The 25132-nt window shown below is 45.4% G+C and overlaps 1 protein-coding gene and 1 long non-coding RNA gene across 2 annotated transcripts in view; one reads left to right on the forward strand and one right to left on the reverse strand.

Moving 5' to 3' along the window:
• Window positions 1-3558, forward strand: part of LOC115090606 — a 77634-nt gene extending 74076 nt beyond the window's left edge. Inside the window, exon 5 of the long non-coding RNA XR_003856428.1 lies at window positions 1543-3558. This is a non-coding gene — a long non-coding RNA (uncharacterized LOC115090606). The remainder of the gene's footprint in view (window positions 1-1542) is intronic.
• Window positions 3559-7987: 4429 nt separating this feature from the next.
• Window positions 7988-25132, reverse strand: part of IQSEC3 (IQ motif and Sec7 domain 3) — a 540197-nt gene continuing 523052 nt past the window's right edge. Inside the window, exons 16-17 of the mRNA XM_029597483.1 lie at window positions 11897-11940; window positions 7988-8888 (exon numbers count right to left, since the gene is read on the reverse strand). Coding sequence (XP_029453343.1) covers window positions 8430-8888; window positions 11897-11940 — 503 coding nt within the window. The 3' untranslated portion in view covers window positions 7988-8429. The remainder of the gene's footprint in view (window positions 8889-11896; window positions 11941-25132) is intronic.

A 25132-nucleotide genomic window follows, 5' to 3' on the forward strand; every position in this document is an offset into this window, starting at 1 on the left:
AGCCAGTGAAATGCAGAATGATGTTTCCTTTAAAATAACTTCTGTTGCCCTGTGAGAACACATTTCAATTAATCTGAGTTTTCAGAATTGTTCACTGTTTCATTGGATTCAATATATCAATATCCCATTTACTATACATATGTATATATACATATTTATATTTATACACACACACACACACACACACACACACATATATATATATATATATATATATATATATATATGTTCTGTTTCATCAACCCCATGTGCACATGCATGGCTGGCATGTAGCACTGCACACGACATGCAGTTGGCTCCTCTAGACTTCAGTGTCACTTGGGAAGCCAGGGGGAGGGGCCTGCAGATCTGGAATTGTCTCAGCCTGCTGAAGGAGCAGGGGCATGCCACACCTTCCACTAGTTTACTGGGAAGCCAAAGACGGTGGCAGCCTGTGAGGGCCGTGAAACCACTGTGGGGGAAAGTAGTTCAAGCTGGGTGAAGGACAGTTGGAATGGCCGCAGTGACAGGCAGGAGAGAAGGGAATAATCTGGGCCACTGAACACATGTATGGAGGCTGCGTCAGCCCATCCTTTTTGAACGGCCTTTTCAATTAGTCCTATATAATAAAAAAAACAGTGCCTGTCACCCTCCCTCCCAGACGATGTCACAAAATCTTGCCAATGCCCAGGCAGCAGATCAAAGCCCCAGTTTTGTTTCTCTTTGAGATTTTGGAAAAAGCTTCCCATACACATATGCACAAAAACACATACACAGAAGCACAGAAACAGACCAATGAAGGCTTGTGGATCTGCTGGGGCTGCGGGTGGTAATGGGTTGGACTAGGCTGGAGAGCTGATGAGGTTGAGGTGGGTGATTGAGACTGGAGGGATTAAGACTGGAGGATGACTGAAGCTAAGGGAATTGCTGGTAGTAGGGGAGGGCACTTAGGGGAGTGGTTGAGGTTTGCTGGGAGGGGCACTAAGGGAGGGGTAAATCAGTTTTGGGGAATCCAGAAAAGATTGAGGATTGAGAGATAAGGGGGTGGGAGAGAAAGCAGTGAGAACTGAGCAGACATACCCAAAACACACACACACACACACTCACAAATACAATATAAAAAACATCTTTTGAGATTTTGTGCACCCTGTGGAGTACTTTCCCAGTCTTGCAAGAGAATGGACTGCGTGTGTATTGCACCATAAAATTTTCAAACACTGACATCCTGTCATTTGTGATCAGCATTCTCATTACAAAAGGATCCCACTGTATAGTAATGTAGGTATGGCTGGATGCTCAACACAAGCATGTGTGTATCTGTATGGACAGGACGTCTGTACATGTGCATGGGAACAATAAGAGGTAAAAGAAAACAGTATTGCACAAGTGATTTATCTTGATATAATTTCCAGAGCTCTATTTTGTTACAAAATGTTAGACATTTGGATTCTTGCCCCATATGGACACACTGGTTTGAACTATGTCTCTTCTTCTTTGTGCAGGAAACAGGTGCTAGATAATGTTCAGAATTCACAGTTCACTAATATTATGTCCTTTTCGCAGAGACAACGTGTGGAGGGAAGCCCATCAATGGAGTTGAACTAGATATCTCTTGAAGCTTTTGCCTCAGATGTGACTGTCAAGGAGGGACCAGAAACAACGTGACCAAAGGTCTCAGGGTTTTTCTGGCATCACATTTCCAGCACTCAGAGAATACTTCCTGTGGCACCCCCCTTCTCTCCTCAGTCCAGGATGTAGATCCCATTCCCCTGTGAGCTTTCAGTCAAGAAACAATATGGAGAAAAATGGACCTTGGGATGCCAAAACCCCGATAAAAAAATATATGAAACCATAGCCATATGCCAATACTAGTCATATACGCATTACCAAATTTGTACAAACTCCTGTATAATGAGGATCTACTATTTGAAGTAGAAGTTGACTGTGGTGTTGAATTAGTAGTTGAATGGAAACACAAAGTATATGACGGTGACCATAAATATGAATACTGTAACTGTAAACTTTGTGATGTTCTTTTGGAACAACGGTATATAAAACATCTAAATAAGTAAATAGATAAATGAGTGAATAAATAAATAAATATTTCAGCATCATTTTATAGAGAAATGTATCAGAATTCATACTATGCTTTAAGCATGAGTTATTGTTTTAATAGAATTTTGAGGTACACATGAAATATTTAAAAAATAAAAAATAAAAAAAGAACTGAGATGGCCTTTAAAAAGTGTCAGTAGCTAATAGTCAACATGGCTCAAAAGAGAGTAGCCAAAGAGATATCAGTGCAAATGCAGCACTGAAGTGTCACTCCACTGGGATTATTTACAGATGCACAATTTTAATAGAAAATGTGTAAAAATATATCCAGAAATAAATGCTTATAAATATTCTTAGAGGTTTTATTTTTATTTTGGCTTGCAGCATCTCTAGTTCTTTTGATTTCCAAACATTAATTTAACAGAGCTGGACATACCAATAAAGAAAAAAAAGGACATTTTCATCAGATATCAAACCTGACGTGAAGAACTGCTTGTGCTGAAGAAAAGTTGTATGTGGCTGTAGAGACTATGAGGATTCCAGTGAAGGCCATTAATCATTTGGAAGTGCATGTATTAGGGTCCTCAGGATTATTGTACAAGAGGGGCACAAACCACCTAACTGCGAAGAGTTACTTTGATTTTAATTTAACATTTTGGAGTGAAAGGAAAACTCCCCCCACCTTAGAAGAGGTGAAGCAAAAGAGCTGCCACGTCTGAGAGGAAGACCAACCACAATAGTCCTGTTAAAAGTAACGACACATATCACACTCTACTTAAAGTTTCAGTCCTTTGAATGTAATGACACACATCAGAATGATGAGACAGTTTTGGAGTAACAAGTTACTTCTATTGTCTCCCAATGGTGTGACTGCAATAATTATTTTCTTTGAACAATGTTGCTCTTTGCATTCATATGCACTCTTCTGTAACACCAACCCAGTGGTTAATAGAATGTATTTCCTCTATCTGCATATACACAGTTCATTATGCAATGATGCTGAATCAGCACTGTAAGCATAATGGCACCCTCATGCCACTTTTACAATGCTTTGAAGTTTTGCCCTGTCCATTGTTAAAGAATCATACCTAAGAGGGAAGGGGGTTGCCTTCTCTCATTTAAAAAAAAAAAAAAAAAAAAAAAAAGCAAAATACCAATATTTGCTTCTGTTATAGTGAAGATACGTTATGTTCTTATTTTTTGTGTTCCCTGATATGGTTGCCAGAATGATTAAGGGATATATTTGGGGTGCCCTGTTACAAAGTGTTTCTTTCTGCTCATGAAATTCCAAAATAGTGGTTCATGTTTGGAATGGTCTATGAATTCTGCTGCATTTCTATATAAAATGATGAACAGCATTATACATTGCTTGTCCAGAAAGTGTGGTTTCACAATATGTATTCATTTATGGCCTGAATATTTCTATCTAGTAGTCTACATTAGCTAAAAAGAGGCCTTCTCCATCCTAGCCAAAAACTATAAAGTTTATTAGCCGGTGTAATGACAGTTTGCCAATAAATGTGGTTAAAACAACTGTACATGCTACAATCCCTACTCTTTTGTTTATTACTATAAATGCTGGGCAAGGCTCAAATGCCCAGTTTCTCAAAACTGCCATCCCCTAGCTTTTAGTTTCCAGCTTCACTTTTTAATGAGCAAAATGTCTAGTCTAGGGCTTCCCAAACTTTTAGCTAACGTGATTTGTTTTAGTCGCCAGAGGGCGACTAAAACAAATCAGCAGAGGTGTTGTCCCACTCCCTGCATGCCAGCTGATCCCCTCTCTCAGTCTTCACTCCCTCCAGCTGATACTTTCTTTTAACCTCTCCACCCCATCAGCAGATCTCATTTCTTGACCAGCTGTTTCCCTTACCTCCCCAACCCATCACCACTCTCCTACCCCTCCAACCTTTTTCACATCCCTCCCCAGCTGATCTTCTCACACTGAGGGGTAGATTTTATAAAAGTACGCCTGCGCGTACTTTTGTTCGCGCACCAGGCACAAGCAAACGTACGCCGGATTTTAATAGATACGCGCGTAGCTGCGCGTATCTTTTAAAATCTGGGATCGGCGTGCGCAAGGCTGCCCAAAATCGGCTGCCTGCCCGCACCGAGCAGCGCAGCCTGCCTCCGTTCCCTCCGAGGCCGCTCCGAAAGCGGAACTTTCTTTCCACCCCCCTGCACCTTCCCCTCCCTTCCCCTAACTAACCCGCCCCCCCCCTCCTACCTTTATCGCGAAAGTTACGCCTGCCCGAGGCAGGCATAACTTGCGCACACCGGGCCGGCTGCCGGCGTGCCATACTCCGGTCCAGGGGCTGGTCTGGAGGCCGCAACCACACCCCCGGAACGCCCGATGACCGCCGGCCGTAACACGCCCACCGACACGCCCCCGATGAAGCGCCGCTGCAACACGCCCCCCGACACGCCCCCCCCAGAAAAGCCCCAGGACTTACGCGCGCCCCAGGGCTTTGCATGAGTCGGCAGCCTATGCAACATAGGCTCGGCACGCACAGGGGGAGCTTGGGGCAGGTTTTCGGGGGGTACGCGCGTACCCCTTTGAAAATCTGCCCCACTCCTAATTGATCCAGTCACTCTCATTGCCCATTCTCTCACTCTCACCCCATCTCCTCTCTTTCACCTGCCAACCTCCCCCCTCCCCCTCCAATCCTTCTCTCACATCCCCTCAGTTGATCCCCCTCACCCTGACAGCTCCTGTCTTACATCCTCCAGACATTCCCCTTCTCTCACCTCTCCATCTGATCCCTCCCTTCAAACAACCCCTTCTCCAAGCAGCCCTTTGGCCAGGGTCAACAGCAACATTTTCTTTTGGGTTCAGGGCTAAAGATGGTTAACAGCTAGAGGACCATTTTTCTTGTGGCTAGGTTCACTGATGGGTGAGGACAGGAGCAGCGGCAATCTCTGCAGACCTGTGCACATTCAGCCATGTCCTTCCCCCATGACTGATTCCAAGCCTGGCAGCAACATTAGCAATGAAAGGCAGTGGAGGGCGAGTTCACAGGCCCCTGTAGTGGCCCAATCCCTCCTCCTGCAGGGTTTTCTGTTACTATAGAAACTCATGCGAGGGCAGGACCCTGTAGGGCCTGTTGCGTGTGTGCTGGTTCACAGGCCCCCACCTGCATTTCACTATTAATGCTGCTGGGCTCCTGAAGAGTGCTCCCATTTGAGGCATTTTTGACCCAAGTTAAAGGTATTGTGACTCCGTTTGGAGTTCCGATTCATACTTGGGGAAGCCCTGTTCTAGTTCTTTAGTTTAGTCTGAAATGGAACGATCACACCCAAGGAAATGGATCCAGGGCCAGCTCTAGGGCACATGTGGACAAGTGCAAGGTGTTGCACATAGGGAAAAATAACCCTTGCTGTAGTTACACGATGTTAGGTTCCATATTAGGAGCTACCACCCAGGAAAAAGATCTAGGCATCATAGTGGATAATACTTTCAAATCATCGGCTCAGTGTGTTGCAGCAGTCAAAAAAGCAAATAGAATGTTAGGAATTATTAGGAAGGGAATGGTTAATAGAACGGAAAATGTCATAATGCCTCTATATCGCTCCATGGTGAGACCACACCTTGAATACTGTGTACAATTCTGGTCGCCGCATCTCAAAAAAGATATAGTTGTGATGGAGAAGGTACAGAGAAGGGCAACCAAAATGATAACGGGGATGGAACAGCTCCCCTATGAGGAAAGGCTGAAGAGATTAGAGCTGTTCAGCTTGGAGAAGAGACGGCTGAGGGGGGATATGATAGAGGTCTTTAAGATCATGAGAGGTCTTGAATGAGTAGATGTGACTCGGTTATTTACACTTTCGAATAACAGAAGGACTAGGGGGCATTCCATGAAGTTAGCAAGTAGCATATTTAAGACTAATCGGAGAAAATTCTTTTTCACTCAACGCACAATAAAGTTCTGGAATTTGTTGCCAGAGGATGTGTTTAGTGCAGTTAGTGTAGCTGGGTTCAAAAAAGGTTTGGATAAGTTCTTGGAGGAGAAGTCCATTAATGGCTATTAATCAATTTTACTTAGGGAATAGCCACTGCTATTAATTGCATCAGTAGCATGGGATCTTCTTAGTGTTTGGGTAATTGCCAGGTTCTTGTGGCCTGGTTTTGGCCTCTGTTGGAAACAGGATGCTGGGCTTGATGGACCCTTGGTCTGACCCAGCATGGCAATTTCTTATGATCTTATGGCATCCTGGATGAAACATACCCCCCTCCCCACAACTGATGGCACCCCTCCCCCGGCCTCTCTAAGGTCATGGTGGGATGGGATTTTCCACGGGCATGCTGGGACTTTCTCTGGCCACGGTGGGATGGGATTCACAGTTGCCACACTGCCACGGGACGGGTGATGTTGGTGATACCCCCTAGCTCACAGCGCCCTGGGCAACTGACCAGCTTGCCCTACCCAAACACTGGCTCTGGATGAATCCCCCAAATTTTTCTTGAAAATTCTGGCCCCGTTACAACACATTTAACTTTTAACAGAATCCAAAACTGTAAAATTAAATAAATGCACAACCTGTAAAGATTATTTTAGGAGAAGCATTTTAAGCATCTCACCCAAGTTATGAGAGTCAAATCACTTTAGCCTTCACTTCTGTTATCATATTATCATTATTATTATTATTATTATTATTAATAAAAACTTATAAACTCTGAGTCAGGAAAATCTTTTAATGTTGGTTGACTTATTTTTATATCCTACTTAATTATTCTAAAGCCAGGCCTCTTAAAAGACCAATACCTTTGAGCTAATTACATTGAATCTTCTCTTCCATGGAGAATATTTCTAAAAATACAGCAAAATCTCACAGTAACGCAAAATTTCTGAACTTTAAATTTGTTTTATGATTCATGGGAATGCCCCATACAGATTGCATTCTTTAACTCTTTCCTGTACTTTCTTTTGTCATCTTTTGATGTTTCTGATAGAAGAGCTGTGTGGGAGAGAGGGAAAAGAGGAGGGATGGAAAAAGGAAGTAACCCTAGGCAAAGGGGAAAAGAGAAAGAGAAACGTAGTGGTGATGGGGGCCAGAGGAAAATGTATTTAGCATTTTTCTGTAGGAAAATCCACCAAAGGTCTGATGGCTAGGAAGTGTTTTCTTGAGCCAGGCTGTTTTCAATCTGAAGTCAGTAGTGACAAGACAGTGCCTTCTGAGGCCCCCAACAAGCAACAAAAGGTTAAAGCAACATTTGGCTCAAATTGATCCCAACCGGTTAGACTTGGTATCAAACAGCATATAAATTCTATGTGTGTGAAAACGTGCCGCCAGCCCTCAAGGAGAGGGAGTACATTCCAAATAGAATAGAAACATCTTGATGCCACAATTTAAAAAAAAGGGTCAAGTTAAATGGTGAACATGTGAATGTGCTTATTAATCTCCAGTTTGCATGTTATGCCTGTGGTTTGACCATGGGAGTGTGGGTTGCCTCTGGGTGAAGGTTATTCTGCCTGCTACATTCATGTGTATTTTTTGTGTGTGCGCTGCATAAGGATGTATTATTATGTGAGGTCTTTGGGTGTCCAACTATGCTAGCTCAGTATAATCTCAGGAGAAATAAACAACCTTGCCGAAAGATTTGACCACTCTCTCCCCCCCCTCCCCCCAGGGCTGCTTAGCATTTTCTTTGGTAAGCATGCTTCATACTGTACCAGACACATATTTACATGTGATGAGGTCTGCTGGTGAGCAGCAAAGTTATCTTACTACAATATTTCCTTAGCATAAACATTTTTTTTATGGTTAAATGATATAAAGCTATACTAAAGCTGGTGAAATCCGTATCCATAAACCAATTGCTGGCACTGAAGAATTCCAAGGCAATGAGTCAAGCGTCAAGAGTTTCACAAGTCCTCAGCTCCAGGCAGCAGCTCCTCCAAACCATCTGCCCCTCCCACCCCCCACCCACTACCACCAGCACCACCAAGTCAGTGCAGAAGACATGCAGTCTGTTTCCTCAGAGGCCTGCAACATTGTAAGATGGCAAGGATTGGGAGAGAGACGGGTGAAAAAAATAGCAATATTTTCTCAATCCGAAACATAAGCCACATAATACAACAGGGAGCTCTCAATTTCTTCAATCAACAAGGTGGAAAACTACGATGCAGGAGGTAGGGAGTAGGTGACAAAACTGTGGGTGAGCTCTTGGTCCAGCTGGTACTATAAATATTTTTCTACATTTAGAAACATCGGTAGGATGGGAAAAGGGAAAATAATTATTTTTGTTTTTCTAAAAAATATATATTTTCACAAACTAGACTTTTCCATGGACATAAGATTAGGTAGAAAGGGCCTGTAAAGGTGTCAAGTAGCTAATTCTGTGCAAGTGTCAAGATAGGTAAGTCTGTGCAAGTGGCAAGGGATGTCTGAAGTGACTACACCAAGCTGCGAGAGCCACTGGAATACCTACGCCTGCTCAGCAGGGAGCTAGGGGGACAGTACTGGTGCGGGTGGTTGTAGGGTGGTGGTGGAGGTGGAAGGGGTGGCTGGTGAGCAGTTTTCACAGGGGTTCCTGGAAGCCCACTGCTCAGGCTGTGGAGGGGGGTGGAGCTGCAGGAATCAGACATATAGCGGGTCAGAGTCTGATTGAGGGCCGGCATGGCATGAGCGAGATTCGGCTTGTCCAGGACAATGACTTTGACAATCTGCTGGCACTGTACAAGTGTCTCCGGGGTAGGCTGCGATGGCACCATTGCAGTCTGGAGCACCTGCTGCTGCTGCTGCTGCTGCTGCTGCTGCTCCTGCTGGTTAAGATGCATGCTGTGCTGCGTTCCATTCTCTGGCTCCAGGGCGGAGTTGTGCTGGTACGTTTGAAGCCTGTTGTGAATTGACACCTAGTTTAGAAACAGTCAAAGAAGCATTAAATGTTACAAGACTTTTTCCCATCTGCTAAGTCTGGCTGCCCTGTACACCTACACCCCCATCTCCTGTGCATGAATTCTACCCTGATCTTTCCCAGGCAAAAGCTTCATCCCTCCTCCTTATCTCACACATGGCAAGGATCAGAAGCTCCAGCTAAATTAATTACTAGGACCCACTGCAGTTCTGGGTTTGGGTCTTAGTCTAGACGTTTCAATGAATTCTACTGTTCTAATTTATCTAGAACCTGATGCCAACAATAACTCTACAAACAGATTTATGAACTGGTCAAAAGAATCCACAAAGGGAATGATTTTTTTCTCATGTCACCAAATATAAGACCCAGGTAAAAGAATCCCACAGATGCAACAAAAATGTGCAACACAGCACTGAAAGGTTGATCTTAATAGCCCTATGTGCGCCAAAGCCGGGAGATATGCGCGTCTCGGGCTAGTGCGCGCTGCGTGGATTTTAAAAAGCACCTAAGTCTGTGCATATCTCCCAGACTCCCAGTATGCGCACAAATCAGAAAGTTAAAAAATGGTCGGGGTGTGGGCATGATATGGGTGGAGCATGGGCAGGACATGGGCATTCCAGGAAGTCACCTTGAAATGTGCACGGATTTATGCACACAAGCGTGCTCCAGGGTCCCCTACCACTTAACTTTACTTCTGCTTTGGACGGTGTGTAAGCATTAAAATAAAAACTAGGAGGCGAGTCAGTGGAGTTTTAAGGGTCAGGGTAAAAGGGAGGCTAAATAGGAGGCATTAGGATATCCAATCCATTAACTGGAAAAAATGGGAGCAAACTGGGTAAAAGGACTATTGCATCGGCACGGGTTGCTTTTAAAATCCCCCGCCCACTTACATGGTAGAGCCAGCATTTACGCACACATGAGAGTGTCCATATAACATTGTGCGCAGATGTATGCACGTACAGATGATTTTATACCATGCGTGCATATATGTGCCTATGTTCTAAAATGGCCATATCCACTGGCACGAGCCAGCATACGCGCACACATGCATGCATGCCCGCACAGCTGATGAAAGTTACTGTCCCCAATTTTGTGTTGCAAAGTGTTAGACTTCAAAATATCTCATTTTTGCATGATTTTACAGATTTGCTTGAGGTAGTGTAAATAAACTTCTTTATACCAACATTTTTCTTTTTTTCTTTCAGCATTGTTACTTTTTACAGGGGGCTTTATGGCTAAAGCTAGGATAGCACTGGTATATTTGTAACAAGCAAGTACTTTTAATGATCAGTAGTAGGAAAAAGTTGATAATTCAATTGACCACAAAATTTTATTTTTTTCTCCTCTTAAATCAGGCTTTTTGTCATTTCATAGGCTATATATATTTGGTTAGTTCACCCTATCAAGTCAAAATTACTTTTTCAAGTTTAGTTATATATGAATATGAATATATATATTTTTTACATTTTAAAATAGAAATAGGTGCCAAAGTCAGTCTCCCTTCTTCAGGGACCATATGTTCCATATGTTCCATATGTTCAAAACAAAATTTTAGGCACAAGACAGGTTGATCAGCAATTTAGCTATGGCTTAAATCTCATTTACTTGTTTGTGCCAGCATAATTGTGCCAGAAATGCCCCATTTTTAAAAATCATCTGGCAATCCTTTCCTAAAATCAAACTATACAAAAAAAATAAATAAATAATGCCAAAAGCCCTAAATCCGCCCAATTTTCCTCTAGTGCGTGTTTTACCCAAGCCACAAATTCTAAAAGATACCCGAAAAGTGCTGCAGGACTTTTGCCCAATCCTTAAATCTGATGCTCCATTTTTAAATAAGAAAATGTTGAACCCAAACAAACCCCGGACTTAAGATACAAGAAATCTGCAAATAAAAAATAAACATACCTGCCATGCATGTATTGGGAGAAAGGAGAAAGCAGAGCATAAGGCAACTGGAGAGACTTTAAGAGACGTTATATTTTAGGATGCATTTCTAAAGAAGAACTATAATCTACTAGAACAGTTTGTGTCATAGACAGCAACAAAATCACAATCAGGCAATCAAATTAAAATGGCCATCCATTTTTCTAGCTAGTATGCAATATGATAATCATTATTATTGTTTAATAATGATGTCATTAAGGGTATTTACGATGTCACATCTTAGGAGAAGTCCTTTGAAACAGATGCATTCTCTTTCACTTCTTACCACTGTGCAGCTCTATAACATTCAGGAATAAAATCGACTAGCTGGGGAATCTTTTGGTTCTCCAGTATAAAAAATTAAAGAAAGAAATAAACAAATAATTCTCATTATTTTTCAAGACTAAACATAAGGATAAAAAGAAAATATGCACCACTACTCAAAATTATCCATACTTCATAGACAAAAAAAAATCCCAGTATTTTAAATCGTACTGATTTATGATAGGAAATTAATAAATCCTAATGCATTCATCTTAGACTTTTAATTTTTTTTTTTTTTTTGTCTATGGAGTCTTGAGCTCTGATTGGCTAAACTGTCCACTTGAAAACATAATTCCATGTATATTTTCATCAACCTTGATGAGTTTTGTAGTAGAAAAAGTGATCTCTCAGTTGGACATTTTTATTCACTAACTACCAGTCAAGATTGCTAATGGTCAGTAAACACCCCACTCCCCAAAACCCAAGACAGATGTCTATAAAAATAATTTCATGTCAGTAAAAAAAATGTTATAGTTCAGTGCATTGAGCTTGGGATCTGTGAGGCTGCACTACTTGGAAGTGTCTTCGTGCATAATGTGTTGGGTAACCCTGATGATAGAGTTCATGCCTTCTTCACTAGTCCTCTTGGCTTCCAAACTACAGCAAATCATTTCAGTGTTGTTTAGTGTGTTTATGGCACTCTCAGCCTGGCTAAGGAGGAACACTCAACAGAAGCTGAGAAACTATGCAAGCAGTAACATCAAAGCAGAGACACGCAACAATTACTTACCTGGCTTGTTCTGAGACTGCACTTACCTCCACTGTGCTGTCAGAACTTTTCTCCCCACAGTCTTTATTGCCTTTAAAAGTAGAAAGAGAATTTCTCAGCACTGCAGAAATAATGCTGATCTGACAAAGCAACTCGTGGATTAATAACTGAGCAACACATTACAGCTTTTCCAACAGCATGCACTATATGACAGAAAGCATAGGAAAGGGGCAAAAATATCCAAACTGGGCCATTTTGAAATATTTTAACATAACGATATTGCTCTGGATGCAGTTATCTCTGTGGTAACTATACAGGGGCAGAGCCCTTGGCTTTGATCCTTACTCTCTAGACCTGTCCAGTCTGCTATGTCAGATGAGATGGCATCCCAATATGCTCACTGAACTGACTGCCAGCGTACCAAAGTGATAAACGTATCTAGCTAACTTTGGAGGAATATTCAATAGTGCAGCCATATTATTGAATATGGTCAGTTAACTTTAGGACAGTTCTTTGGTCCAATCAGACTTAGCCGGCTAAGGCCTGGATTTTCTAAAATCGCAGGCCTTAGTGAATCACGCGGTACCGGGGGACGGGCCTGCGAAAGCCGGCAGCGATCGCAGCACCGCGGTGCTATCGCGCCAGCTTTCGCAAACCAATAGCGCCATTGTGAAAACTGATGCTATTGGGCGCAATCCTGGCGGTGATAAGGGGGCCTTACTTTTTCGCCGTCAGCGATGTCTTCGCCGCGTCTGCCCCGGTGCTGCCCCGACTCCTCCCTTTCCGGTGCCGACGCCGCCCCGATCTAGCTATCGCGTGCGAAAGCTATAGAAAATGACCCCCTAAGTCATTTGGCTAAATCTGAATATTGGATTTAACCAGTTGAATTAGCCAGCTAATTCAACTCCTCCTCCCCTAACTTATCCGGCCAAATTCTAGTCACCTAACTAATTAGCTGGCTAGAATTTAGCTGGACATTGTGTCCAAATATTTGTTTAGCCAGCTGACTTCTGAGTTAGCCAGCTAAATGCTTTTGAAAATGGGCCTCACAAGGTCCTTCTGCAGTTCATCACAAAATGCTGCTGTTTTATCAACATGGAGTAGTTTCATGTCATTCTGGAAATATGTACACCTGACTCGTTCCGTTTTCTAGATTTTTTATGAATATGGTGAACAGCACAGGTTTCAAGTAAAGATCCCGGTGGTACTCCACTAATGACTTTACTCTTGGAAAACTGACCATTTAGTCCCACCCTCTGCTTATTGTCTTTTAACCAGTTACCAATCCACAATAGAACTCTGCACCCCTCAAGACATCTATCAACTCAATTGACTCCTTACTTGTATGGCTTTTTGCTTTCAGTGTATTTGAAAAATATTTTACTATTAATTTTTGCCTCTCTAGCAAATTTCTTCTCAAATTCTCTCTTGGTCTGTCTTACTACTGTTTTATATCTAACTTGCCAGTTCTTATGATCTTGCCTATTTTCTTCATTTAGATCTTCTTTCCATTTTTTGAATGATGCCTTTTTGCTTTTATTGCTCTTTCACCTCTTCATTAAACCATGCTGGCAGTCATTAATGCATGTAATACATTTTATCTGGGCTTCTAAGATAGTATTTGTAAACAATGTCTACAGCTCATACAAATTTTTTTTATCTTTGTAAGTGTTCCTTATACTATTTTTTCTTACTAATTTCCTCATTCTATCATAGTCCCCCTCTATGGGTTTAAGTCTATCTACTACTGACCTTGGGCTTGTCATTTTATCATCCTGTGCTTTTCCAAGTCAACAAAAATGTGTGTTACATTTTTATTTATGTTTCTGTGTTTAATACATAATAACATAGTAAATGATGATAGATATAGACCAAAAAGCCCATCCAGTCTGCCCAGCAGTGATTTTCTTCACTACCCAAAGTAGACAAAATTCCCATTTGGAATCCAACTCCCCAATCCCACTGTATCCATTGAGGGAGTCTGTAAGAAACTCCCTCAAACCACCGTAAAAGACTGGTCAGAGGTAGCTGGCTCAGTCCTCCTTAAGGATCAACACTGCAAGGGATTATGGTCCAGGGGAGTTCCATTTAGCCAGGGGTTAAGTTAGTAAGGCAGGGTTAGCTTGAGAGGACTCTGGGAAGCAGAGAGAGCTACCTAGTGTAAGGACCTCCCCTAACTGAAGGTTTGTGCATACCTGAAATAAGGTGAATTATATTGTTTTGTTGTAACTTCTGAAGCAAAGGTGTGCTGCCGATTTGTTTGAGTTAAATCCACTATAAATAAAGTGCACTGAAGACACAGCCAGAGTCTACTTGGTGTTTTCTCTGGCTGTTATTAAGCCATACATATATGGTGTCATGTGTGGGATTTTTTTCTCTGAAAGGTGGTAAAGAGAAAAGCCCAAATTTTGAGGGAGTTTCGCAGGAGATGGACGCTTGAACCGAGGTGGGGTTGACGCTACCCGTAGGGCAAGCCCTACAGGTACCTACTATCGGTAGGCGGAGCTGGCTGACTGACGGAGGCCGGCTGGAGCTTCATCAATACCAGCCTTCATTCCCCACAGGTTGAGCCCTTGGGTGCCGGGACTGGCTGGAGTTAGGTGGGCCTCTGTCCGAGATCTTCTGGTAGATGAGGAGGAGGTTAGCCAGGGGCCAGCAATGGAAGTAATGGAGAGTCTGAACTGAACGAGGCTGAGTCCCAGAGTCCCAGGTGCCAAGAGGAATGAGAATCAGACAGGGGGTGCCCAGGTAAGAAGAGGCCAAAGCCTGAAAGACCAAGTCCAGAGTAGAGACTGTAGAAGCATCGTTGAACAGGCTGAAGTCAGGGCAGGTGGCAGGCAAGGAGGTATGGCAAGGCAAGGCAAAGGTCAGGTCCAGGAGATGATCAGTAGCATGGTCGGGTAAAGCAGAGGTTGGGTCCAGGAGATGATCAGTAGTGTGGTTGGGCAAAGCAGAGGTCAGGTCCAGGAGATGGTCAATAGCATGGTCAGGCAAAGCAGAGGTTGGGTCCAGGAGATGATCAGTAGTGTAGTAGAGCAAAGTAGAGGTCGTGTCCAGGAGATGATCAGTAATGTGGTCGGGCAAGGCAGAAGTCAGGTCCAGGAGTCAGTCCATAGAACAAGTAGAATAAACGCAAGACACAGGAACAAGAAGAAGCAACGGGACCAGGATCAAAAACACAAATGGAACAGGAACCAGGAATACGAAGGAATCACCAGAGGAGGCAACGAAGTACACGACCAGCGTGGAGACCTGTTGCAAAGGCAACTAACAGGAGCTGAGCCCGACCTTATATACTGGAACCCAGTGAAGTCATCATCCGGGTCCGCGGGTTGGATTCCCGCCACGGCCCCTTTAAAAGGGAAGGAGATGCACGCGCCCACCTATGGAGGAGTGCGGCATGGGACGGCGGCATCTCTCCGCGGACCACGCAGGGAGGCCCACCGCAGAGCAAAGGCATCTGCCGTGGAGACAGGAGCACCGGGGTTGGCCCGAGGTCTGAGGCAGTGGCCCATTGCCGTGAGGGAAGTGGAGCCAGATGCTGGAACAGGCAGAAGAGGGTGAGGGCCTGGCGCGGGCCTGGCACAGCCGGCACACACAACAGTACCCCCCCCCCCCCTCTTACACACACACACCCTTGGAAGTCTGGGTTTGCTTGGATGGGCACGGTGAAACTGCAGGAGGAGGCTTTTATCTAGGATGTTATGAGCTGGCTCCGAAGAATTTTCTTCTGGGCCGTAGCCCTCTCAAGAAAGGAGGTATTCCCAGCGACAACCCCTATGGCGTACATCAAGGAATTCATGGACCTTGTAAGTGGTGTCAGATTCAGCAACCAGCTGAGGTGGTTCAGGAACCTTACAAGAAGGCCAAGAGAGAATCACTGGCTTCAAAAGCGGCACATGGAATGTTTTGTGAATTCCCAGAGTTGGTGGCAGCTGGAGCTGGTAGGTAACAGGTCCAATAAGATGGGTGACTTAAAAGGGTCCAATGTATCTAGACGCAAATCTTTGAAATGGTATATTGAGATGGATGTATCGGGTTCTTAACCAGACATTTTGACCAGGAAGAAACTCAGGAGCAGAGCGTTGATGGGTGTTCGTGGACTTCTTTGCTCAGATCTCTGCTTGGCACAGACTAAGGTTCATCTGATTCCACAGAGCCTTGAGGGCATCAGCAGTGGCTTGCACAACCGGAGAGAGTACAGACAGTGGAATAGGTAGTGGAGGCTGTGGCTGCCTGCCATAAACGATAGAAAATGGCGACACTCCTGTGGCAGCGGCAATGTGCGAGTTGTGGGAAAACTCCGCCCAAGGAAGAAGTTCTGCCCAGTTGTCCTGCTGATTATTTACGTATGCGCAGAGAAAGGCCTTTAGAGAACAATTCATACGTTCAGCTTGACCATTGGCCTGCGGATGATAGGCTGTGGTGAGGCTGATTTTAATGCCGAGCTTGCAGCACACAGTGTGCCAGTAGTGGGCGTCAAACTGGGGACCTCTGTCCAAGACTATGTCCTTGGGTAAGTCGTGCAAATGAAATATATGGAGGAAAAACAGGCATGCCAATTCTGGAGCAGAAGGTAGGCCAGGCAGTGGAACAAAATGGGCCATTTTTTAAAACCTGTCAATAATGACCCATATGACAGGATTCCTTTAGATGACGGCAAATCCACAATGAAATCCATGGAAAGATGTGTCCACAGCTCCCCTGGAGCAGGCTCCAGGGTCGACTGACCTGGGGCTTCTGTTGGGCACAGGTATTGCAGGAATTGACGTACGCTCTGGCGTTGGAGGCCATAGTGGGCCACCAGAAAAATCGCTGGAGTAAAGCAAGAGTTCGCGCTCGTCCTGGGTGATTGTCGAACTTAGAATCATGTGCCCATCGGAGAACTCTTTCACGGAGGTGACGTGACACAACAGTTTTCCCAGCAGGGACTAGAAGAGTCGCAGACAAGCAGATACATGCAGTATCAATGATGTGACTTAGTTCTTCAGGAATATCTTCGGGTTCAAAGGAATGAAATAAGGCATCCGCCTAGCGATTTTTCTCTGCTGGGCGATACCGGAGTTCAAAATTAAGCCTGGAAAAGAACAGGGCCCATCGGGCCTGACGAGCGTTGAGACGCTGGGCATGACTCAGGTGTTCGAGGTTTTTGTGATCAGTGAAAATTGTAAATTTGTGCTGGGCGCCTTCTAACCATGAGTGCCATTCCTCTAAGGCCAGCTTAATTGCAAGTAATTCTCGATCACCAATACTGAAATTCTGTTCTGCGGGTGAGAACTTGCGAGAGAAAAAGGAACAAAGGATCAGGGACCCGGATGATGAGTGCTGGCTCAAAACCGCCCCGGCCCCGATAGCAGAAGCATCCACTTTGACCAGGAAGGAGCAGTTTGGGTCTGGATGATGGAGACATGGTCCAGCAAGGAAGGCCTCTATAAGGCGCTGAAAGGCTGTAAGGGTTTCCTGAGTCCAGTTCCGAGTGTCACGGCCCTTACGGGTCATAGCTGTCAGAGGAGCCACCAGAGTAGAATAGTTGGCAATGAAATGGTGGTAGTAATTTGTGAACCCGAGAAACCATTGTAAAGCTCCCAGGCCCGGGCCTGTCTTGGATTCCCTTGAGTTTCTCTGGGTCCATGGAAAACCCTTGTTGCAAGATAATATATCCTAGAAAAGACAGACTGGATTGTTCAAAGAGACACTTGTCCAACTTGGCAAAAAGATGGTTCTCACAGAGACGTTGGAGGACCATATGAACATCTGCATAGTGTGTAGTGAGATCCTTAGAAAAGACAAGAATATCGTCAAGGTAAGCAACTATCTTGATATACAGGAGGTCTCGGAAGGTCTTGTTGATCATTCGCTGAAATAAAGCTGGGGCACTACAAAGGCCGAAGGGCATTACCAGGTATTTGTAACGCCCGTCCCTGGTATTAAAGGCCATTTTCCAGATGTCTTCAGGGTGTATGCGAACCAGGTTGTAGGCTCTGCATAAGTCTAATTTAGTAAAGATGGAGGCCCCTTGGAGACAATCAAACAGTTCGGAGATCAGAGGAGGAGGATACTTGTCCTTACGAGTTATTGCATTTAAGCCACGATAATTGATACACGGCCTTAAGGATCCGTCTTTCTTCATGACGAAGAAAAATCCCACTCCGGTGGGAGAAGTTGATGGTCAAATGAACCCTTTAGCTAGGTTCTCTCGGATATACTCCATCATGGCTCGGGTCTCCGATTGTGACAGAGGATAGGTCCGGCCCTGAGGGGGTGTGGTACCAGGCAAAAGCTCGATAGGACAATCAAACCTCCGAAGAGACAGAAGGATATCAGCCTTCTGTTTTGAGAAGACATCTTCAAAGTCTGCATATGGATCTGGAATGCTGGAGGAAGTGGTCGCTAGAGCAACTGTAGGAGGTGTTACCACCTTTTTCAAGCAAGTCTGATAACAAGCTGGACTCCATTCAACAAGCTGGAGGGATCCCCAGTCAAACTGGGGAGAATGACGCTGGAGCCAGGGTAGTCCCAGGACAACCAGGTGAATCCGTTTTTCCAGGACAATAAATTCAACTTCTTCAATGTGAAGTGTGCCAGTAAGGAGACAAACTGGCTCAGTTATCAAGGAGATCTGGCCGGGTAATGGCTCACCATAAATGGATGCAATACCCAAGGAAGTTTCCAAAGGTCAGGAAGCAATACCCAAAAGCTGAACTAGGTCCTTGAGAATAAAATTTCCCCCTGCTCCGGAATCTATCAGAGCAAGGACAGGGAAGGACCGGGAGTCCCAGGTTAACGTAACTGGTAAGGATAGCTGAGGGGCCGGAGAAGTAACGCCCAAGTTCAGGACTCCTACTGAACTTAGGCCTGGAAGTTTCCCGGACGGACTGGACAGGTCTGAAGACGATGGCCTGATGCTCCACAATATAGACATAGGCCCGATAGCCTCCACTGGAGGCACTCTTCCGGGGACAGCCGCCCATGGCCCAACTGCATGGGCTCTTCCACTTTAGCAAGAGAGGGAGTCCTGCCAGAGGCGGAACTCGTGGTAGGTGGTGAGCGGGAGCGCTCCAAGGTGGACCTCATGGGCATCTGATTCTCCTGATGGCACTCTTGGAGGCAATGGTCGATTCGGACGGTCAAGTCAATAAGATCCTTGAGAGAGGATGGAAGCTCATGGGCTGCCAGTTCATCTTTAAGCTGAGGAGATAGTCCGTCCAGGTAGATGGCTCGGAGGCAATCTTCTTGCCAGGAAAGCTCTGTAGCCAGAGTCTGAAATTCTATAGTATAATCAAGCAGGCTTCGTTGACCTTGCCGCAAATGAAGAAGATTAGCACTTGCCACAGCATGCCGCCCTAGGTCATCAAAGTCCGACGGTAGACAGTCACAAAGCGAGATAATTCTTGTAGGAGCGAATCTGACCGCTCCCACAGGGGCAAGGGCCAGGCCAATGCCTTACCCTCCAATCGAGAAAGAATGAAGGTGACCTTCATGAGTTCATCTTGAAAGATAGATGGCTGCAGAGCAAACTGCATATAGCATTGGCTGATAAACCCTCTGCAGAGCTTAGGATCCCTGTTGAAGTGAGGCAGAGCTGGTAGGGCCAGCAAGGCTCTGGAGGAGGAGGGAAATGGCTGTTGGTTGGCTGAAGCTGGTACTGGAACCGAGTGACCGGATTGGGCATCAAGCCAGGCGTGTAGATGCTCGTTGGAGGAGGCCAATGCCTCATGGAACTGTTGCTGTTCTTGTGCTTTAGAGGCCAGGCCAGGGATGACTTGGAGGGTCCACGGCCTTTGCAACCTGTTACACAGGAGGTGGACCCTTGAACCAAGGTGGGGTTGATGCTACCCGTAGGGAAGACCCTACGGGTCCCCACCGTCGGTAGGTGGAGATGGCTGACTGATGGAGCCCGGCTGGAGCTTCGCCAATACCAGCCCTCATTCCCCGCAGGTTGAGCCCTTGGGTGCAGGGGCCAGCTGGAGTTAGGTGGGCCTCCATCCGAGGTCTTCTGGTAGATGAGGAGGAGGTCAGCCAGGGGCCAGCAACAGAAGAAATGGAGAGTCTGAACTGAATGAGGCTGAGTCCCAGAGACCCGGGCGCCAAGAGGAACGAGAGTCAGACAGGGGGCGCCCGGGTAAGAACAGGCCAAAGCCTGAAAGACCAAGTCCAGAGTAGAGACTGTAGAGGCGTCATTGAACAGGCTGAAGTCAGGGCAGGCAGCAGGCAAGGAGGTATGGCAAGGCAAGGCAAAGGTCAGGTCCAGGAGATGATCAGTAGCATGGTCGGGCAAAGCAGAGGTTGGGTCCAGGAGATGGTAAGTAGCGTAGACAGGCAAAGCAGAGGTCGGGTCTAGGAGATGATCAGTAGCATGGTCAGGCAAAGCAGAGGTTGGATCCAGGAGATGATCAATAGTGTGGTCAGGCAAGGCAGAGGTCAGGTCCAGGAGTCATTCCATAGAACAAGTAGAGTAAATGCAAGACACAGGAACAAAGAGAAGCAACAGGACCAGGATCAGGAACATGGATGGAACAGGAACCAGGAACACGAAGGAATCACCAGAGGAGGTTGGCTGAAGCTGGTACTGGAACCGAGCGACCGGATTGGGCATCAAGCCAGGCGTGTAGATGCTCGTTGGAGGAGGCCAATGCCTCATGGAACTGTTGCTGTTCTTGTGCTTTAGAGGCCAGGCCAGGGATGACTTGGAGGGTCCACGGCCTTTGCAACCTGTTACACAGGAAGTGGACCCTTGAGCCAAGGTGGGGTTGATGCTACCCGTAGGGAAGACTCTACGGGTCCCCACCGTCGGTAGGTGGAGATGGCTGACTGACGGAGGCCGGCTGGAGCTTCGCCAATACCAGCCCTCATTCCCCGCAGGTTGAGCCCTTGGGTGCAGGGGCCAGCTGGAGTTAGGTGGGCCTCCATCCGAGGTCTTCTGGTAGATGAGGAGGAGGTCAGCCAGGGGCCAGCAACAGAAGAAATGGAGAGTCTGAACTGAATGAGGCTGAGTCCCAGAGACCCGGGCGCCAAGAGGAACGAGAGTCAGCAGGGGGCGCCTGGGTAAGAACAGGCCAAAGCCTGAAAGACCAAGTCCAGAGTAGAGACTGTAGAGGCGTCATTGAACAGGCTGAAGTCAGGGCAGGCAGCAGGCAAGGAGGTATGGCAAGGCAAGGCAAAGGTCAGGTCCAGGAGATGATCAGTAGCATGGTCGGGCAAAGCAGAGGTTGGGTCCAGGAGATGGTAAGTAGCGTAGAAAGGCAAAGCAGAGGTCGGGTCTAGGAGATGATCAGTAGCATGGTCAGGCAAAGCAGAGGTTGAGTCCAGGAGATGATCAATAGTGTGGTCAGGCAAGGCAGAGATCAGGTCCAGGAGTCAGTCCATAGAACAAGTAGAGTAAATGCAAGACACAGGAACAAAGAGAAGCAACAGGACCTGGATCAGGAACATGGATGGAACAGGAACCAGGAACACGAAGGAATCACCAGAGGAGGCAACGAAGTTCTCGACCAGCGTGGAGATCTGTTGCAAAGACAACTAACAGGAGCTGGGCCCGGCCTTATATACCGGAGCCCAGTGTCATCATCATCTGGGGCCGCGGGCTGGATTCCCGCCATGGCCCCTTTAAAAGGGAAGGAGATGCACGCGTGCGCACCTAGGGAGGAGCATGATGTGGGACGGCGGCATCTCTTCGCAGAACATGCGGGGAGGCAAACCGAGGAGCACAGGCATCCACTGTGGAGACAGGAGCACCGGGGGTGGCCCGAGATCTGATGCGGTGGCCCATAGCCGCGAGGGAAGTGGATTCAGATTCTGGAACAGGCAGAAGAGGGTAAGGGCCTGGCTGCAGGCCTGCCGCGGCCGGCAAACACAACAGAGAAAAGATTTGTTTGCTGTGGTGCCTACCAGAAGCAGCTGAAGACAAAAGGGTGTGGCTTGCAGAGCACACTGAATCCAAGCAGCGCTGCTAGAACTGCAGAGCTAGAAGGGAAGAGCACAGAAGTTTATAGGCAAAGGCCTACAGCCACAAGAGAAAAAAAGAAAACTTTGCAAAGAGGTTCTTTCCTGGGGCCCAGTTGCAACCCACGTTTGTGCACAGCCAAAGGGCCTATCCCCACCTGACTAGCCAGAGGTCAAAGAGTGAGTAAGGGTCAGACAGGCCAGCAGGCTTTTTTTGTTTGCTTCCTGCTGTCCTATCCCGGAGAGGTATATAACTGAGCCAGCACAAGAACAATGAAATGGAGCAGGTGATCCAACTCCTTAGTTCTGCACAGCAGTAAATAAAGATAGCCCTGGAAACACAAATTAGCTAACAGCAGCCGGTACAAAGCAGCTGATGCAGCAGCACACGGCATTAGTTGTGTAGCTGGGTTCAAAAAAGGTTTGGATAAGTTCTTGGAGGAGAAGTCCATTAACGGCTATTAATCAAGTTTACTTAGGGAATAGCCACTGCTATTAATTGCATCAGTAGCATGGGATCTTCTTGGTGTTTGGGTAATTGCCAGGTTCTTGTGGCCTGGTTTGACCTCTTTTGGAAACAGGATGCTGGGCTTGATGGACCCTAGGTCTGATCCAGCATGGCAATTTCTTATGTTCTTACGTTCTTATCACACGGTTTTAATGCTGAAAATAACTACACCTTTTTTTCCGGTCATTAAGCTGTGCAGGGAGAGAAAGGGAGAGAGAGAAAGAGGGAAAGAGAACATCTATGGGGAGACCCTCACAGTGTGCAACTATTTATATCTCTATAGGAGGGCCACCTAATAGGTTGAGGTTAGGTGTTGGTGGTGATTTAGGGTGTAGGACCAGTTTCTCACGTAGAGTAAGATGTACGAACAGCACTGTACACTTGGGTGAAGATTTGACATCATTTGGAGTGAGGAAAGTTTCACATAGATGCCATTTTTACTATGTTCTCTCACCCTAGTTTGATGGACTCTATAACAAGGTACCATCACGCTAGGGTGAGATAACACAGTACAAAATTTCACCTTTGTGAGACTTTCCTCTCTCCAAATAATGTCAAATCTTCACCGAGGTGTACTGTGCTGTTCGTACGTCTCACTCTACATGAGAAACTGGCCCCTAAACCCTAAACCACCACCAACACCTCACCTCGACCTATAGACGGCCCTCTTATAGAGATATAAATACTTGACTGCTAGGCAGACCATGTAGATAGCTAGTCGTTCTCTCTCACACACACACACACACACACACACACACACACACACACACACACACACACACACACACACCAAAAATTTCTAACTCAGCTGGAACCTACTCTAAATTTTATGTAAGTGGAGCCAGGTTTATTTAATTACTGTTAAAGTTTTTCATCCTTCCAATGTTTTGTTTTCATGGCAGACCAAACCCCTGCATTTTTTTAAATTTCATTTTGTTTATCATTTCTTTTTTTTTAATTTTGTTTGTTGTTGTTTTTGTAAATTAAACAAATTAATGAAATAATTAAAAAAAAACCCCAGGGATGGTAACTTTAAAACAATCGTGCGCACACCCATATATACACATATGTGTGCATGTGACCATATACACAGGAATCTTATATTGGTCACACAACTACGTGCGCATGTTGTAAAATAAGCCTAGCGTGCATATGTGTGCTCCTAATTTTAAGCATTTAGACAAGCATCTGCTCATTGTGCATTTTCCTTAGGAACTGTGGGATTTTACATATGCACTTGAAGTAATTTTATAATATGCATGGTGAAGAAAATGACCAGTTTAACTAGCTCATCCACCAGTTTGTCCAGTCTATCTCTAGATCATCAAGACCCCCTAGTTCTTTAGCCTGCTCTCTCCCCAGGTAACCCAGACTTCTCACACAGCCCGTATTTGGCTATAAATTGTTTAATTCAGACTTACACCTGATAATAGCAGAAGTAAGTATACGCAGGGAAAAGCTGTACACATGCTGTGATCGTTGGATATAACATTGCTACGTACGCGCGTATATGTTGGCCCCACCCTTGAACGCCCCTGGCTTGCCCCTATTCCATCCCCTTTTTTCCAAGATGAAAGATATTTGCACATCGGTACTTGCACGATGTTTATAAAATCTCCATAGTGTGAATAAGAGCTATATAAAGTGAATTTTAAAAGCCAGATGCACACCAAAATCAGGAGGACGCGCATGTAGCACATGCATGTGTCCACCCAATTTTAGAAGCCATCAACATTCATACACAAGTCCCGATGTTGCATTGGGGAAAAAGTGATGGAAAGTGGGCATGATGTGGGCATTAGGGATGTGAATCGTTTTCCATATCGTCTTAACGATAGAAATCGTGTGGCAGGGCAAGAAAATCGTCTTAGGCACGATTATTTCATTGAAAAATCGTTAAAAATCGTTTTTTCCGATTAGTGCGCACTAACTCGAGTTAGTGCGCACTAACTCCCCGTTAGTGCGCACTAACTCGAGTTAGTGCGCACTAACTGAAAATGATACAAATAAACACTTTCCAGGTCACTGAAGGTCAGTTAGGAATGAATATGTGTTCCTATTGGCTGGCTGCCCTCTTATCTATTGATGTTACCACTGAGGTGATGGTTGGGTGGATGGGAAATGGAACTGGAAACTCACGAACACCAACAGAAAATGAAACAAAGTGTTGACACTTCCCAGGTCAGTAAAGGTCACTTAGGAATGAATATGTATTCCTATTGGCTGGCTGTGCTCTTATCTATTGATGTTACCAAGGTTTCCACTGAGGTAATGGTTGGGGGGATGTGAAATGGAAACAGTTGCAAGCTTGACAAAAAAAGTAATGTGATGATCAGCACTTCTTTGTTTATTATTTTTGTTAGCAGGCACCTGAAATGCTAGTGCATGTTGAATTTGCCAATCACTGTGCATTTTAGAAAGGTGGTCCTGGCTGGAACTGTACACAGTTCAAATATATGTAATTGATTGTTGGTAAGTGTATTTTTTAAGTAGCCACACTGGCACCAGTATGTTTACTTATCCTCTTACTTAACTCACTAGCTCAGCTTTGTAAGAAGGGCTTCTCTGCTTGTGTGTTGCTTTTCTTTGCTGTGAGGAGAGCAGAAACATCAGATCTGTATTCAATCTACTACAGTCATCTCTTATATTAACCTACTCAATTTTTTTTAAATGATTTGTTATATCACTGAATTAATAATTCATTATTATTAGGTGGTGGTGAATGTCTGGACCCCCGCTGGGCTTTTGGCAAGTCTTGTGGGGGTCAGGAGGCCCCCCCAAGGTGGCCAAAAGTCCCTGGGAGTCCAGCGGGGGTCTGGGAGCGATCTCCTGT

This window comes from Rhinatrema bivittatum, chromosome 4 (assembly GCF_901001135.1).
Source record: "Rhinatrema bivittatum chromosome 4, aRhiBiv1.1, whole genome shotgun sequence".
In the NCBI taxonomy this organism is placed as follows: Eukaryota; Metazoa; Chordata; class Amphibia; order Gymnophiona; family Rhinatrematidae; genus Rhinatrema; species Rhinatrema bivittatum.